An 18,060-nucleotide genomic window follows, 5' to 3' on the forward strand; every position below is an offset into this window, starting at 1 on the left:
ACACACAGAGAGACACACATACAGAGATACAGAGACACACAGAGAGACACACATACAGAGATACAGAGAGACACACAGAGATACAGAGAGACACACAGAGATACACACAGAGAGACACAGATACAGAGAGAGGCACAGAGAGACACACACAGAGATACAGAGACACACAGAGAGACACACATACAGAGATACAGAGACACACAGAGAGACACACATACAGAGATACAGAGAGAGACACAGAGAGGCAGAGAGAGGACATGGAGAGACAGACACAGAGAGACAGAGAGAGGACATGGAGAGACAGAGACACACACACACAGATACAGAGAGAAAGGCACACACAGAGATACAGAGAGAGAGACACAGAGAGACAGAGACACACACACACACCACACACACACGCAGAGGTGCCCGGGAGCTGTTCGCAGGGTGAGTTCGGGTCAGGAGTATGCAGGAGGGGGTTGGTTCATAAAGATTTGCAGTCAGGGCAGCAGGGCCGAGGCAGCACGGGTGTGGGTGGCAGAGTGTGTGCTGCCTGGGGCGGGGAGGGCACGATTCCCAGCCTCCATCCAGGTGAGCACCCCTCCAGGAGTTCAGAGGGGTTGATCCCCTGGACAGGGGACCATTTGGAAAAGATGGTGAGCAGGTGAACATCTGTGGGTTGGATGCTGTGTAATAGCCATTGCCACACGGAATAAATCACTTCTATTCGCTTTTTTCCTTTCTGAGGGGAGGGGAGGAGGCCCCATGGAAGTGGCCTCAGTCTGATGTGAGCAGAGAAACACGGGACCCAGGACACACCCCCAGCGAGGCACCATGTGTGCTCTGCACTCCTGTGCCCTTTGCGGTCCAAATTCGATGAGCACGAAATAGACGTCCCTGACGGCTAAGTTCTGTGCTCGGCTTAGAGAGAAGCTGTGCTTTTCTTTCTTCCCCTCCCTCTCTCCCCGCTCCCTTCCTTCCTTCTTGTTTCTGTGCTTTTCTTTCTTTCCCTCCCTCTCTCCCCGCTCCCTTCCGTCCTTCTCGTTTCTGTGAGCATTATGTCTACTTAAAAATTTATGAAAATGTTCAGTGAAAAGGGTTGGTGCGTTTGGTTTGCCCTGGAGTTTGTTTGGTTAAACTTAGATGGAGCCTTTCCAACAGGATTCATACCGTAAGGTCCTGGGAGCTTTTAGTTTTTCCTTCCTGGATCTCCATGTGGAGACAGAACCTTCCTGACGTGAGGTCGCTGGGAAGCTCGTGGTTTTAGGCAACGGCGGACCCAGCGCCAGCGGCCGTGAGCCATGAGGATTCGTGCGTCCCCCGCATCCCCGGGCTCTGTCCCCGGGCTTGAGGTGCACTGGCTCCCGCTGGTCTCTGAGTGGACCTCCAGCCCTCGTGCGGGACGCTGGGTGCCCCTGACCTACCGCGGCGCAGTCTCTGGTGCGTGGACTCGACGGGTCCCAGCTGGGTGGGTCGGGGGCAGGCTCAGCCTGTAGTCTGTCCACCAACTTTTTGTGACTGGACAGCACGGAGGCCGGGGTGGGAGTTGGGGAACCAACCCCAGTGCTCTCTGCTCCCAGGCCCGTGGCCGCCAGCAGAGATGTCCCTGTCACCTCGGTTCACAGCGAGGAGACCGAGCTCGTCCGGCCAGAGGGTCGGAGCCGAGCAGGGTCTCCCCGGACTAGCTCTCGAGTCCAGGCTCCCAGCCCCCTGCTTACTCGTCATGCTGCTTCTCAGCGGAAAGGACCTTGTGGAGAGCCCACTGCCTTCCACACCCGCAGGACCCAGAGCGTCCCCTGCGCAGGGAATACCTGCTGGGAGGGGCGGCGGGTCCCGTCCCTCAGAGTGTCCACACGTCCACGGTGCTCTCCCTGCAGGTCTGCAGAGACGGCCAAGATACTGGAAACCTCACTGGAGCAAAGACTCAGGCTATTTCCATGAAATTTAAAAAAATCAAGTGACTGGGGCACTTCTGTCGCCGCCCAGGCTCTGAGGCAGAGTCACAGCCGCACTGCAGGGACCATCTCTGTGCCCGTCTCTCCGGGCTGCTGCTTCTACCGCGTGTGTCATCTTTTTGTTGGAAACCACAACCTGGGTGCACAATGAAATCTCTCATTAGGATGCTTAAGTTGGAAAATGGCAGTGATGATCCCCACGGCCCTGCAGCCCAGGTTGGCCTTATTTTCTGCTGCTCGTCTGCTGGGGAGGAGCCTCGTGAAAGCGAGACTTGTCCTCCGTCCCGAGGTCGGTCGTGGGCCGATCGGGCTTCATCCCGTCCCTAAAAACACCTGGAGGGCATCTGGGAGACGGCAGGTGCCCAGTTTCGGGGAGCAGGCTTCCTACGGCTGCTGGGAGGTCCAGGGGCTGAAACTTCAGTGCTGGGTGATGCCTGCGTGGAGTGGAATTCAGATCACGGACACCCAGGCCCTCCACATCCAGAGGCAGATCCTGTGTGTGTGTGTGTGAGCTTCCAGGAAGGCAATTTCCTATGGATGCCGATTTGGGAAGAAAAAACAGTCCCTGAGTGTCGTGGTCTGACTGAAATTCATACGCAGTCACACACACAGACCGAGGCACCAGGGGCCTGGGTTCCGGTCCCAGCTCTGCCTCTGGAGACAAGAGCCGTGCCCTCTCAGCTTCTCACCCTCGGGTAGGACGACGAGGACGGCTGCGAGGTCCATCTTGGCATCCTGGGAGCGCTCTGAGGGTGAGCGGTGGTTGTTTAATAGGATCAGGCATCAGAGTAAGAAAAAGCACAGGCATAGTCTTTCTTTGTTTTGTCCCACACGTTAGCAATGGGAAACGAGAAGTCAATTTGACTCTGTTTTGTGCATTTTCAGTAGAAACAAATAGCATTAATGAGATTTGTCCAGCATGGTTTAAGGTGAGTAAATGACGTGATTGAGGAACCTGAATCTATAAGACACGGAAAGCCACGTGGCCGTCAGGTCCCGCATGGCTCTGCGTCCCACTTGTTCTGGACGAGCCCGGGCAACGTGCCAGCAGTGTCTGCGAGGGACGGTGCTGGGGTCACACAGAGGGGTGCATGGGGCGTGCTCTGCTCTGACGCCCAGCTCCCTGGCAACTTGGGCCCTGTTCTCACCGACCCGGCAGGTCCTCGGACTGCTCTGCATTTGGCTGGTTCGTGCTGGGGGAGTGAGGCAGAGCCTCCGTCCTCAGTCAGTGGTGCGGATGTAAAGTAACGTGGGAGCCCTCATCGCCCCGGGAGCCCCGACCAGTTCCTTCTTCCTCGCTTCCTCCCAGGACAGGGATCGCACTGTCTTCCTCCTGCGGACCCATGTCTGTCCTGCCCAGCAGTGCCTGTGGGGTCCTGGCACCGGGTCCAGGGCCGCCCAGCGGCCCCACCTGCTTCCTTCTTGGGCGTCACCTAAGGCACAGCACCGTGGATGCGGTCCGTGTGTCTGTGTCATGTCACTGCTGACCTGGCGCCACACGAAGCCGATGTGAATCCAATGGGATGTTAAATTCGCACTCGGGTATTTTGATTTACTTCTTGGGAGAGGACACGGCAGCGGACGTCGCCCCGGTTCTGTGTGCTTCTGAGGCTCCGAATCCTCCTGTCCTCCCTCCTGTTCCTTCCCTGCAGCCCCCGGGCCTCCGTGTGTGTGTGTGTGTGTGTGTGTGTGTGTGTGTGTGTGCGCACTTGCACACATGCACTCACCTCTGTGTGCATGTGTGTACACATGTGTGAGCACGTGTGTGCACTCACCTCTGTGCATGTGTGTGCACGTATGAGCGTGTGTGTGCACTCACCTCTGTGCATGTGTGTGCACGCGTGTGAGCATGTGTGCGTGTGCACACACCTCGGTCACATGGCCGTGCACGTGTGCATGCGTGTCCCCTTGTTGTGACTTCGCAGACCAGGATGTGGGAGGTGTTGGTTGAGGGTTTGTTGACTGAAACGGAAGCAGTCGTTTTACGTTCGCTCTCAGGAGCCGGCATGTCTCCCCGTGGAGAAAGGTTTGGTCGTCCGCTTACTGTTCCAGGTTCTCCGGGACTCGAGTTCCCTGACCCTTGGGGTCTGAACGTGTCTGTCGTAAATGGTTTGGAAACCGCACTGCAGTTTCTCTCTGAGAGGGTGAACTGCCTCGGTTGGCGTCACTGAATGTGGTGTGTCGTCCGTGGGGCTAGGGTGTCACTGAGGGGCTTCCCTGGGCCTCATCTGGGACCCTGAGAACCGGGAAGGTGCTTCTGCAAAGTGCGGCTTCCCGAGTGAGGTTTGCTTTCCTGCGACCATTCTGGAAGAATCCAGGCAGGTGTTGGTGGTGTCAACACCCATAACCAGAGACCTTGGTTCACAGGATGCTGAGGGGTGTGGGACCAGCCTTCTCACGGCCTGGCGGTTCACGCTCATTCTTAGACCAGCGTGCGAGGAAACAGGAAGAGCAGAAAAGAGAAAGGAAACAAAGCAGGATGCAGGCATCCGGCCCGGACCCAAGGGTTTACTGACCCGCTGGCTCGAAAGGGCTTGTGGAAACGGTCAGCCTCCTCCTTCATCCTCAGAAACTAATCCTTCACTCAGAACTGTTAAAGATTTAGTTGAAGGAGGAAGAAAAACCATTGGACTTGCGTGTCCATTTCTCCCCTTAGAACATGTGTGAAATTAAGCAGAGAATCAAGGCGTCCTGGGCCGGGCCGGGTCCGGCCATTGAATCCAGCTGCAAAAATCAACCCCTGGCTGCAATTCAAGGTGACGTCAAGACACCGGCGGTCTCCATCTGGCTTTGCCCTGAGTGTTATTTCGAGGCGGTTTGCGGTCCTCACGTCCTTAGATCTTTCGCTGCGGCTATGGATGGAATCTGCGTTTTCCTTCTCTCAGGCTGTCGGCGGGGTGCCCAGAGGCGTCCGGGGCCACCCTCCCCCCGGCCCTGACAGCCTGTTTCATCCTCGCAGGTCCCGGATCCTCCGAGCCCAGGAGCGAGGTGGACGCGGCAGCATGGACCAGCCGGGCCCGCCGGCTCCCGCCCGGGAAGGTAACAGGTTGCAGGCCGGTGGCGGGGCAGGTGAATTGGGGCTGTTTCCCAGGCTCCATGCTCTGGGCATCACTAACCCGCGGCCTCTGGGGTGGGGCCTGGGCTAGGAGCTCCTGGGAGGGAGGAGGGTCTACCCAGGCCCTAGGGGGCGGAGGCCTGGGGGTCCTGGCCGAGCCCCTCCACCCATCCCTGCGGTGCCCACACCAGTGTCTAGGGTCTCCTGTGTTTACTTTCACCCGACCCATCAGAACCCCCTGGAGGTGGTAAGGGGGGTGACGGCCCACTTCAGAGACGAGATTTAGGCCGAACCCTGTGGCCACTGGCCACCTGCCAGCGGAGCTTAAGGCAGCCTCCTTGTCGGCTCCCTCCAGGTCTGCCAGGGCTTCTGGGGCCTGTTTCTGGGCCGCAGTTTGATCTGAGTGTGAGTGGCTGGCCTTTGAGGTCTTCCAGGCTAGACCCGACTTTGACTGTTTGAACTGAAAGCGAGACAGACCAACACCGCTCACCACTTTTCATCCCCGTCAAGGAGGTGATGCCCAGACGATGCCGGGCAGCGTGGCCTCTCGGGGACAGGCCTGGGGTCCCCACGGCCCCCTGTGCGCTGGGCCGTCTCCTGGTGCTGGCCGCACGCTCCCGAGTGTGGCCCGGGCAGTGGGCTCCCTCCTACCCCCCGACTGCCCTCCCGCCCTTTCCTTCCTGGCCTTTCACTGAAACCAGCCGTTGCTGTCTTCTGTGCCGTTTCGCTGTTTCCATGGGGCACCAGCACCCTCGGCACCCACGCAGGATAGGGAGCTGCCGGCCTCCGAGGTGCTCAGGGGGCGTCGGCTATTGGGGGCATCAGAATACAAAAGGCAGGCCCAGAAGCACCTGCACCTGGTTTTTAGGACTGTGGGTGACGTGCGCGCTGCTCAAACCTGGTGGCAGGTGCGTTGTCCTTCCAGGACACAGGGTCTGCTTTCCGCAGAGGAGGCCACGCCTTCCCGCCCAGCTCTCGGCAAATGCCCGGTGTCCGCCGGTGCCCACCCCCCAGGGGCTCGGCCTCCCAGTCACGCCCCGAGCTCTGCAGAAACGCCCGTCCACCTTCACCCCCGGAGGCACCTCTGCGCTTGGTCCGGGAGGAGAGGGCCTGGCCCAGCAGCACCGCGTCCTGGCGGGCGGGCCTGCAAGCCTGGGACAGACCTCGGCCCAGAGCGCATGGCCAGACGCCTGGGCACCGCGAGGTGGCAGCCAGGCCTGTGCGGGGACTCAGCTGGCAGGAGGCCGCGTCCGAGGTCCAGCCGCAGGGATGAGATGCTCAGGCCTGTCTGCTGAGAGGGCAGCTTACATGTTCTGCCGGCGGGAAAAGCAGAGAAGAGAGAAGACGGTACCTGTGTGGGGTGGAGGCTGATTGCGGTGATGATTTCACAGAGCACAGGTGGATCAAATCATCCAGTCCTGCGTCATAAATACACAGTTTTTATGTGTCACTCATGCCTCAATAAAGACGGAAGAGGACGGGTGCAGAGAGCGAAGGGTCCCTCGGGGGGCTGGAGGGGCGCTGAGGGCCGAGCAGAGTTCACTGCCCTTTCCCACGAGCGCCGTCCATCCTCTCCCCGCAGTGGCCCGCTTGCCCCCCCCACCCCTTGCTGCTCCAGCACCAGGTGCTCCTGGGCCCTGCTCGCCTGCTGTCTTCACGGTCGCGAGCGAGTCTCACCGGCAAGGCCTGTCGCTCCCGGGGCACAGCCAGTCCTGCCAGGCTGTTCACGGGTGATTCCCCCGACCCTGTCCCCAGGCAGGGCCCCTCTTAGCTGGGAGGTGACTCGCAGCTGGGAGAAGGTGGGACCTTCTACGTGGACCACCTTCTACATGGGCCACCTGGGAGGTTTCCTCTGGGGAGCCTGGGGAGGTCCCACCGACGTGGGGTGTTGAGGATGCCGGGAGAGGACCAGCTCCATCTCCCCGGGCTGATGGCTGTTTCCTGGTTGACAGCCCAGGGCTAAGACCACGATTTAAACATGTTAGTACCATGCCTTAAACATGATTATACTCTGATACAAGATTTTCTGGGTAGTTAACACTTGTGACGATTAGCAATGGGCATAACAGCCTGGCATCGTTTTTGATGATTCAGTGATGCTTTAGGTATAATTTCCCCCATTGTGAAAATGAAACTTTCCTCTTAAAAAGTCCGTTGAAGGACTTCTCCGGTGGCGCAGTAGATAAGAATCCACCTGCCAATGCAGGGAACACGAGTTCGAGCCCTGGTCCAGGAAAATCCCACATGCTGTGGAACAACTAAGCCCGTGCGCCACAACTACTGAGCCTGCACTCTAGAGCCCGTGAGCCACAACTACTGAGCCCGCATGCCGCAGCTACTGAAGCCCTCATGCCTAGAGCCTGTGCTCCGCAACAAGAGAAGCCACCGCATGGAGAAGCCCGAGCACCGCAGCAAAGAGTAGCCCCCACTCGCCGCAACTAGAGAAAGTCCATGCGCAGCAACAAAGACCCAACGCAGCCAAAAATAAATAAAATTAAATCTTAAAAAAAAAAATTCCCTTGAACATGACAGAGGGGCTGGAAATCACTGAGGTCCGTTCTCCCCAGCACCACTGGGACACTTGTGTTTTCATCTGTTCTCTGTCTTTTCCTTCATATTTCTTTTCTGCATAATTGCAGCCATTGAATTTACATTTTTAAGATTGTTGAGTATACATTTTTATGTCATACTTGAAACTTTACAAGTATTTTCCGTGTCACCACATAGCTTTCACAACAGTGGCTGCATAGTGTCCTGTGCACAGTGTCATAATGTGTTCAGGTGAGGTAACGCTATCCATGTCCATTGTTACCTGTCATCAGGCACCTGTGCCTTTTCCAGAAACTTCCTTGGCGACAAGTCAAATCGTCCGGGTAAAGTGGGATTTGGGAGGAGGTGGGGTGTGGCGGAGAAGCCTGCGGCTTCGAGGGTTTTGCACACAGCTGCTCGGGTTTGAGCGTGGTCCCTGAGGTGCGCGAGCGGATGACCGGGGGTATGTGTGCATCTCTCCAGGCCTCGGTTTCCTTCTCCTTTGGGATAACAGCTGGAGCAGCCCCGCCCTCAGGAGGTAACATCCATAAAGCTCTCAGAGGCGGGGCCCCTGGAGGCTCTCAGAGAGTCAAGTTAGAAGATGCTCCGGGATGTAAACACTGTATTACAAGATGGTCCAGGATGTCTCAGGATGCAGAACTCAACACTTTGATGATGGTAAAGTCACTACCAGCTAAAGCTTTTCTATAATTAATAGCAAAATGAAAGAAAAGTGAGTCATGGTGGGGAAAGGAAGTCAGCAATGTCACCATGTTCCTGCTGCTTCGGGACCGTCCTCACCAGGTGCCCGGTGACGGTGACGAGCTCGGGCAGAAGTGAAGGACAGTGGGTGGCGTGCCAGCGGGTGACAGGGGGCGGCATTGTTCCGCCACCCTGCTGCCCTGGGACCTGGTCCCAGCTGTGACACGCAGAGCCTAGAGGCAGCAGAGGACGGGCTGTGAATAGCCCCTTGTTGGTGGGGCTGTATGCAGCCTGTTGCTTCTTAAAGCTCTCCTTCATAACAGTAAGAGGAATTAAGAAACAAATGCCTTCATTTGAAATAAAGAGAAGCATATCTCGGGTTCAGCTTGCATATTATAATCAGCTATGGTCTTACAAGCCCCAGGAACAACATGCCTAGCTCCGATCTCTGAATTTACAAATACTCTTTTATTTTTTTCCCTTAATGTGTTAATTTGTGGCATATCTTTAAAAGGTGTTAATGGGTTTTCAGCTGTCCTGGAGGGTTGTCTGCTCACAGAGGAGGGATGACCCCTGCGGCCAGCGCTCTCCCACTGGGAGTGCCAGGGACCCCAGCCAGCCCATCCTGATTCCCGGGGTTCCTGGTCAGTTGTGTGGACTGTGGCCTTTGGTCCTAACTTCTGCCAGGAGTTGCGGGCTGCCGGGCTGGGCTGGGACTGATGGATTCCCTCCCCCACCCCACCCCGCTTTCCCTGCAGCTGCCGCCTCTTTCTCTCCTTTTTTTTGCTAAATCATTAGGTACTCAGTTTATTCACTGAAGTCAACCGGCGAACACATATTAGAGCAAAAAATCTCTGAAACAGGGCTTCCCTGGTGGCGCAGTGGTTGAGAGTCCGCCTGCCGATGCAGGGGACACGGGTTCGTGCTCCGGTCCGGGAAGATCCCACATGCCGCGGAGCGGCTGGGCCCGTGAGCCATGGCTGCTGAGCCTGCGCGTCCGGAGCCTGTGCTCCGCAACGGGAGAGGCCACAGCAGTGAGGCCCGCGTACCTCAAAAAAAAAATAAAAAAAATCTCTGAGACAGAAAAATAAAATTTTCCAGAACGTTTTCTAAATACAGTTGTCATCATTTCCTTAAATTCACGTTTGCCAAATACACGTGACAGGGAAATAATACCAATTAAATACCCTGACAAAAGTGAAGGGGAAAAAGTAGCTTATGTTTTGACTTAGTAACAACAAATCATGCCGGGCAGTGTTGAGATTCTCGAGAGCACGGACTCCGAACTACATGCTGGGGTTTTCTCTTGTCAAACCTCTTGTTTGAGATTATATCGCACAACTGCCAGACTTTGAGAATTAGATAAAATATACCTACAAGTGAATTTATGAAAATTGTTAGAAAAAAGCTTTACAATATCTCGCACTAAATGGGCTCTAAAATATCTGGGAGGGGACAGAATGAAACATGAGCCGTGGGACCTGAGACACAGGCTCTCCCGTGACCACCTTCACCCATTTCTTTTTAGAACAAAACATTTGTAAGTGTAATTTATTTAGTATTTATATACATAATGTAGAGAAAACTCAGATAGACACAGAGGATTTTAATGCCATTTCACATTTTAATTCCAGCATGTGCATTTTTTTTTCCTGAAAAAGATTTTTAAAGAAAGTCACCCCCTAGTGATTTGCGATTATGGCAGGAACAATGTTCTGATCCTTTAAATTCAACTGACTTTTTTTTTTTTTCTTTTAAAAGTCTGCATGAGGGATCTTATTGTTTGTCATGTAAAAACCCTTATATCAGCAAATCCTTGCATCCCCTCTCACTTTCCCCCAAAGAAAGCAGTGTTGGAAAGAATTCTCATGACCAAGGTGACACAGGTAGCTCACAGCTGTGGATTTTAACCGTGAGGACGGTACGCAGCCCGCCGGCATGAACAGAAGGGATGAAATCATACTGATCGCGTAGGAACTTCTGAGTTACACGTTGCTCCTCGCCTGGTGGTTTATTTAATGTTATTCCAAGTTGATTTTTACGAATGGGGTTCTCAGTCCAGGTGTAAAGTGTGGGAAGTGCTTTTTCTCTTCCTTTCTGTCTCTCCTGCTTTTTTCTTTCCAGACTGTGAGTTGTGGGTCCTTTTGAGAGGAAAGCCAGATCGCTGCCCCAAAGCCTGATGGCACGAACTCTCCCCAGTAGAAAGGCAGTGGGTCAGGGCTTCCCTGGTGGCGCAGTGGTTGGGAGTCCGCCTGCCGATGCAGGGGACGCGGGTTCGTGCCCCGGTCCGGGAAGATCCCACATGCCGCGGAGCGGCTGGGCCCGTGAGCCATGGCCGCTGAACCTGCGTATCCGGAGTTTGTGCTCCGCAACGGGAGAGGCCACAACAGTGAGAGGCCCGCGTACCCTAAAAAAAAAAAAAAAAAAAATAGGCAGTGGGCCAGCCCGGTGGGGGATGCGGGGAGGGCGTGTCCTGGCGCCGCCAGCACCTCCGGGTGCCCATCTGGGTGGTCATCGCTGGCTGACTTTGGCTGCGGTGTGTTTTGGAGCGTGGAGGCCGTTTTCCCGGTAACGCTAATACTGTGGTTTACGTTACTTTAAACTTCAGAGAATGAAGTCAAGTACGACACTAACAACAATGAGGAAGAGGAGGGGGAACAGCTGGATCTCGACGGCGTAGATGAAGCTCCAGAAGTAGACAGACGGGCTCCGGGCGCCCCCGAGGCCCGGGACACGGGAGCAGACAGCCCCGCGGCCAACACCACCATCCCCGCCGCCAACACCACCATCCCCGCCACCAGCACCGCGGCCGGATCAGGTGCGTCCTCGGGCCACCCAGGGACCAGCCGGCCCACCTGTGGGTTGGAACGTCCTGGGGAAGGTGGGGTCCGGGAGCCCGAGATGTGTGATGTTTCTGTGATACGATGTGAACTGAAATGACTTAACTCAAGTTTGGCCGAGATTCTCTTATTTGTTTTCTATTTTCCGTGATTTTCAGTCTTGTCTACCTACCTTTCTATTTATATTTTGGAGGAAACAGGTATTGTTATTTTCTAATAAAAATGGCCTCACCAGTTTGTCACTGTGTTGCATAAAACATTTTTTCAAAATAATGCTGTTTGAGATGAAATGTAGAAGTTTAATTTATATTTTAAAATTTGGGGGTGGAGTTGGTGACTTTTATTCACTCACCGATGGTCTGGTTGGGACCGTCCCCACCTCTCCACGTGGTTAGTGACCCCCCCGCTTCTGGCAGCGTGTCACCCATTCGCCTCATTGGAGGAGCCTCCCTGGGCTCAGCCAGGCTGCGTGCCCCGCCTCCGAGGTCGCGCTGACCCCACCGATGCCCCAAAGGACAGTGCTTCCAGGCCTGGGGTGTGTCGGCCGTGCCCTTGACGGCCGGGTGTCTGCCACGGGCTCCTCTCACCCTCAGGACACGAAAATGGCACGGGAGCAGACACAGACGCCCTGGCGGAACCGCTGAGACCCGGGGTCCCGACGAGAGTCAACCCCTACTCCGTCATCGACATCACGCCCCTCCATGAGGACCAGCCGCCGCCTCCGGACCCGGAGGCCGAGGGGGAGGGCGGGGGCCTGCACGTGCCCAGCGGGTACTCGGTGCCTGTGCCCTGCGGCTACGCCGTGCCCTCCGGCCTGCCCCTGCTGCTGCCTGCCTACTCCAGCCCTGCCCTCACCCCCGTGGGCCCCGAAGGTAGCGTTGCCACACCTGTGCCTCACCTGGCGGGGCGGCGGGGTTGGGGGGAGGGCAGAAGGTGCTCTCCGTCTCTCAGGGCAGACGGCCCACCTGGGGCGTGTGTGTGCGTGTGCGTGCGTGTGTAGCAGGCACACTGAGGACCCGGGAGAGGGGCAGGAGTCGGGAGAATCAGGAGGTTCCTCAGGAAGCCGGGCAGGTGCAGGGAGCCTGTCCCCGTACCTGTGATATTGGCTGTTGGGGGCCGGGGTGCTGAGGGGGCCCAGCTCCGTGACTGGGGTTTTGGTTCAGTGAGTCACGGCTTTCACCTCCACTTAGCGGGAAGAAGCAGGCGTGTAGCTTCGAGGACGTGGTTTACACAGCCGCCTCCGTCGTCTTCGCAGATGCCCCTTGGCTGCATTGTTTCAGCATCAGCTGTTTCTGCAGGGCTTCAGTTTTTAGGTTTAAAGGGAGAGTGTGTGTCTCCCCGAAAGTCACATGTTGAAACCTAACCCCCAAGGTGACGGTGTCAGGAGTGATGAGGTCATGAGGATGGACCCCCACGCATAGGTTCAGGGCCCTGATAAAGGACCCCAGAGAGCCCCCAGCCCTTCCTCCAAGTGAGGACGCAGAGAAGATGGTCTATGAACCTCATAGAGGGACCTATGCTGAGGGACCTCAGCAGACACCGCACCTGCCAGCGCCTTGACCTTGCGCGTCCAGCCTCCAGGTTGTCCATAAGCTGCGCAGGCTGCGGTGCTTTGTGGGAGCAGCCGGGGCCCGAGTGTGCAGCTCACCGTTGTCCCGGCCGAAGCCCGTGGGCAGTTGCCACTCCCTCCTCGCCTCCCACCCCCTGCACGTCCAGGTCAGGAGGGCAGCTGAAGACACAAACCATCCCTCCTCTGGAGAAGTGCAGTCGGTTCTGTTCAGAATGAGCCCAGTAAAGGCATCTCGGCTGAGTTTTCCCTTCTCTCACCTGCTCTGCTTCCATGTTCTGTGCTGGGACGCACCGTGAGGACTGTCCCAGGTGTGGACGTCCTGATGGGCAGGAGTAGCCCCGAGGACATTGGCGTCACAGAAGCATGAGCAGGACATATTTGTGTGAAATTTCAGTAAGAGGGTTCTTTCCTTCCCAGTTAAGACAGTTGAGGAAAACAGGGAGTTTGGTTGTCAGATATCACCAACTTCAGTACTTCTTTCTTGAGAATCTTTTGAGCTTGTCATGTAGACACATTTTCAAGTAAATCACAATTGCAAATTCCCATGAAAACTTAAGAAACAGGAGATAATTAGGGTGTTTCTCTAGCTTGGTTTCTTTGGGCACCGTTTTATTTCAGGTAGTTTCATAAGACCTTTGGGTGTCACTCTTCATCATAATCCTATTTTGAATACGTTTGATCTAAAAACTGAAAATCTTAAATCTGTCGGTTGATCATCTTCACAATAAGGTAAACCTCTCATTGATAAGAAAGGAAAATATGAAACCATTTTGAGGATAAAAAGCAACTTCCTCAACATTTCTTTCGGGCGTAAGACAATGTGAACTTCTTCTTTTTCCTGGCAGAGACACAGGAAGGAGCAGAAGACAGCCAGTTGAATTCCTTGAGTTCTGAGGATCCAACAAACAGGTATCTTTACTAATTCCGCGGATGTTCTGAGTCCCTGACCTTCTCCTGAAACGTCGTGCGCAGTGATTCCGAGGCTCTTACTGCCCAGGCCCCTCCCCCACCCCGTGGTCCTTCTGTCCTCCGTACCCTCTCCCCTCTCACCCAGGGACCCCAGATCGGGTCTTCCTGAACACCAGGACTCTTTAAGACGTTAACATTATGCTTTGCAGAAAAAGAGAAAACTGCGGGTCCACAGCCACAGAGAGCTGGATGACGCGCCACTCCCGTCTCCCTGCCAGAGACGTTCAGAGTACTTAACCTTGTAAAGGTTCTCAGAATCCCGAGGGGGAGAAAGGATCTTTAACTTTGTCTAACCCAGCTTTCATCTACAATTCTTGAAACTAACTTGATTATAAGTCTTTCTTTCACGCCACTTGCCTTCACAAATGCTGTTGCATCTGCTCGAAATTCCCAGGAAAATCCCCTCCCCTAGGCAAACTCCTACTCACCCTTCAAAACCCAGCTTAAATGTCTCGTTTCATGAAACTGTCCTCCTCTGCGCTTCCAGAGCTGTGTGCACGCACCTGCATTGTGCTCTGCTTTGTGCTCTCACTGTTATTTCTGTGTCCCTTTCTGCTACTAGATTGAATTCTTCAAAGACAAAGACCAGGTTTTACCAAGTCTTAGAGCACCTACCCCCTAGCATGGGAACATGCTTGGTGCATGGTAGGTGTGTTTATTTTTTTGTTTTTAAACGGCTCTATCGAGTTATAATTCCCATACCATAGTACATTTCACTTATTTAAAGTGGACCATTCTGTGGGTTTTGGTATATTGCATTATTCGTTTTAAAATTGTGGCAAAAATATATACCATAAAATTTGCCATTTTAACCATTTTAAAGTTTAAAATCTGGTGGCATTAAATACATTTACATTGTTGTGCAATCATCACCACTATCTACTTTTGAAACTTTTTCATCGTCTCGAACAGAAACCCTACCCACAATCCCCCCTTTTCCCAGCTCCTGTAACCTTTATTCTGCATTCCGTCTCTATGAATTTGCCTACTCTAGGTAACTCATATAATTGGAATTGTACAGTATTTGTCCTTTTGTGTCTGGTTCATTTCACTCGGCATCGTGTTTTCCAGGTTCATCCGTATTGCAGTGTATGTTGGAATTTCCTTCCTGTTTAAGGCTCAGTAATATTCCATTGTGTGTATATACCACATTTTGTTTATCTACCCATCTACTGATGGACACTTGGTCATTTGCACCTTTTGGCTACTGTAAATAACGCTGCTGTGAACGTTGGTGTACAGGTATCTGTTCAGGTCCCTGCTCTCAATTCCTTTGGGTACATACCTAGGAGTGGAATTGCTGGATCACACAGTAATCCTATGTTTAACTTCCTGAGGAACAGCCAAACTTTTTTCCATCACAGCTGCACCATTTTACATTCCCACTGGCTGTGTGTGAGGGCTCCAATTTTTCCAAGCTTACTAAACGTATTTCCTGCTTTTCAAAATCATCGCCATCCTGGTGAGTGTGAAGTGGTACCTCGTGGTGGTTTTGATTTGTGTTTCCTTGATGACTAATGATGTTGAGCATCTTTTCATGTGCTTATTGGCCATTTGCATGTCTTCTTTGGAGAAATGTTATTCAAGTCCTTTTGCCCATTTTTGAATTGGGTTTGTTGTTGTTGGGTTGTAGGTTTTTTTTTTTTTTCCTGCGGTACGCGGGCCTCTCACTGTTGTGGCCTCTCCCGTTGCGGAGCACAGGCTCCGGACGCACAGGCCCAGCGGCCATGGCTCACGGGCCCAGCCGCTCCGTGGCACGTGGGATCTTCCCGGACCGGGGCACGAACCCGTGTCCCCTGCATCGGCAGGCGGACTCTCAACCACTGCGCCACCAGGGAAGCCCCGGTTGTAGGTATTTTTTTATATAGGCTCAATATTAAACCCCTATCAGATAAGTGATTCATGAATTTTCTCCCTTTCTGTGGGTTGTCTTTTCATTCTCTTGGTAGTGTCCTTTGAGGCACAAAAGTTTTTAATTTTGTTGAAGCCCCGTTTATCTATTTTTTCATATTATTTCCTGTGTTTTTGGTGTCCTGTCCAATAAATCATTGGCAAGACCAGTGTCCTGAAGCTTTTTCATCCTTTACTTCTGAGAGTTTTATAATTGTAGCTCTTAAGCCTGGTGGGGGGTGTGTTCTGTAGAGGTCTGGTGGGTCCAGTTGGTCGGTAGCGCTGTTTACATCCTCTGTTTCCTTATTGATCTCCTGCCTGGTTTTTCTATCCAATATTGAAAGTGCTGTACTGAAGTCCGCCCTGTTGCTGGAACTGAGAGGCCCAAGTCTCACTTGGGTGTGTCCGTACAACCCAGCATCCTTTGGGGCACATAGTGGACCCTCTGCAAGATCTGAGAAACAGGAGGACGAGTCAGGCCTCTTGGGACAGGGACTGCATTTCTTCATGTCTCGTTGCACTGGATGCTGTGCTAGACATGTGGTGTGTGTGTGGTAGGCATTCAAATGCACTTATTTATCCATGGTTGTGGAGGAAATCTTGAACCTGGTGTATCCTGTAATGCTACCTGGGAAAGTGCCCTATTTGCATGCACAGTGACTTTTTAATCACTGGAGGGATTCTCAACATCCTGATGTTCTGGTGTGTTTTCTTTAAGCGAAGGTCCAGTCCATAAGGAGGACAGTGCCCTCGCCCGGTGGGTTGCAGATCCGGCGAATACAGCCTGGATGGAAAGTGAGTACCACAGCCTCCGGGAGCCTGGAGGGCCACCCCCGAGCCCCCCGGGGACAGTGCATATCTGTCAGCCTCAGCCAGTTATTCTCCTGTCCTGTGTCCATTCACCTGAAGTACTGACCAGAGCTGACTGCGTAGATGCTTCCCCAGGGCCCCGTGAAGCTGTCCCTTCGTCTCCCATCAGATCATCTCCGCTGTCTGCATCCCAGCATCTCCCTCTTCCTGATTGACTCTTTCTAGTACAGGTCTTGGTTTTTGTCATAAAAGTTAGAGATCTGGGGACTGAGGCATGAACAAGGCATTGTTTCTTGTGATCCCCAATGAGGTGATTTCTCATGGTACCATTTTAAAGAGGGAGTGGTAGATGCTTCAGCCAGGCCACTGACCAGATGGTGCAGAAGACCTTCTGTTCCATGTGTGGTGTAGAAAGCAGAGCTAATTCTGTTTTTTATTATTTTTTTTAAAGTGAGGCTTTTCTAATTATCCCTTTTACTGTCCACTGGCTCACTAATTTCTGTGTAATCATCTTATATGATTGACTTACAAGGTAGAACCATCTTAATCTCCTAATTATTAAATTCTCCCCTGGAATGTTTCATTCTGGCTTTAATTATGACATTGCCAAAACAAACAACTCAGCATAAGTAGATGCTTCTGCTAGGGGGCTATTACCTCTGGATCATTACAGGATTAAGTTGTCACCTCATTATCCTCAAGCAATTTTATTTCCCAAGTAAAATCTGACGTTCTCCCATGACTCCTTTTTTTTTGTTTTGTTTTTTTTTGCGGTACGCGGGCCTCTCACTGCAGTGGCCTCTCCCGTTGCGGAGCACAGGCTCCAGGCGCGCAGGCTCAGCGGCCATGGCTCACGGGCCCAGCCGCTCCGCGGCATGTGGCATCTTCCCGGACCGGGGCACGAACCCGCGTCCCCTGCATCGGCAGGCGGACTCTCAACCACTGCGCCACCAGGGAAGCCCCATGACTCGTTTTTATTAGTAGAACAGCTGTATTTGAAAGTAAGGTCTGTACATCAACAGCCCCCCCACTGCCTAACGGGGGTGCAAATACCGTGGTCGCAGTCGAGGAACATTATTCCGGGACAGCAAGCCTCTCTGACGTGGGAGCTTGAGCGCAGCACGAGAAGCAGCTGGGTCCTGGAAATGTGGGGAGGGGACGGTGGCCGCACGTCAGAGGAGGGCGAGGCTGTATTTATGTCATTTTGGCTTGCGTTCTTAGTAACCAGTCACCTTCGTGGGTTCCAGGACGGAGGACCCTATAGTTTGGTTGGCTTCCCTGTAGAGCATGGAGCTCTTACGAATATGTGCATGAACTTCAAACCCCATTGCTCTCCTGTAGGACCACTGACACGCACACGGAGTATCTGCCCGTGGAGGATCCCTCCTTTTTTTTTTTTTTTAAAGAAAACACCTTACAGTTTCCTAGGATGCTAACGTTTCACGTAATGCAGTTTGAGAGGTTTTGTCCTCAAAGCTCAGCATTTTTATACGTGCGTGTGGCCACGTTTCAGCTGCAGGGGTGAAAAATGAGATGAAGCTATCGGTTGATTTTGAAGCTTCCTACCCGACAGCAGCAGTGAAGCTGTCCCTTTGTTTCTGAGACTGCACGCCACCTTTGTAATTTTTGTGTATCAGAACACATCAACTGCATAAAGTTAAAAATGTTTATACAGAGCCATGTAGAGACGTGTAATTGAATGCAAAATAATGGAATAAATTGGCTTGGAGACCGTAAAACTCCTGTTGGATACATTTC

At 53.4% G+C, this 18,060-nt stretch overlaps 1 protein-coding gene across 7 annotated transcripts in view; it reads left to right on the top strand.

Annotated features, from left to right (window-relative positions):
* Nucleotides 1–18,060, top strand: part of ARHGEF10 (Rho guanine nucleotide exchange factor 10) — an 88,805-nt gene that overhangs the window by 11,059 nt on the left and 59,686 nt on the right. For 2 of the 7 annotated variants that reach the window (XM_067721590.1, XM_067721595.1), the window contains exons 2-6: nt 4,897–4,976; nt 10,832–11,041; nt 11,657–11,935; nt 13,479–13,542; nt 16,211–16,287. In XM_067721590.1, the coding sequence (XP_067577691.1) occupies nt 4,940–4,976; nt 10,832–11,041; nt 11,657–11,935; nt 13,479–13,542; nt 16,211–16,287 (667 nt within the window). In that variant the 5' untranslated portion in view covers nt 4,897–4,939. Of the gene's footprint in view, nt 1–4,572; nt 4,694–4,896; nt 5,007–10,831; nt 11,042–11,656; nt 11,936–13,478; nt 13,543–15,313; nt 16,047–16,210; nt 16,288–18,060 lie in introns of those variants that run through there. The other 5 variants (XM_067721589.1, XM_067721591.1, XM_067721588.1 and 2 more) reach the window with 5 other exon arrangements.

This window comes from Pseudorca crassidens, chromosome 21 (assembly GCF_039906515.1).
Source record: "Pseudorca crassidens isolate mPseCra1 chromosome 21, mPseCra1.hap1, whole genome shotgun sequence".
NCBI lineage: Eukaryota > Metazoa > Chordata > Mammalia > Artiodactyla > Delphinidae > Pseudorca > Pseudorca crassidens.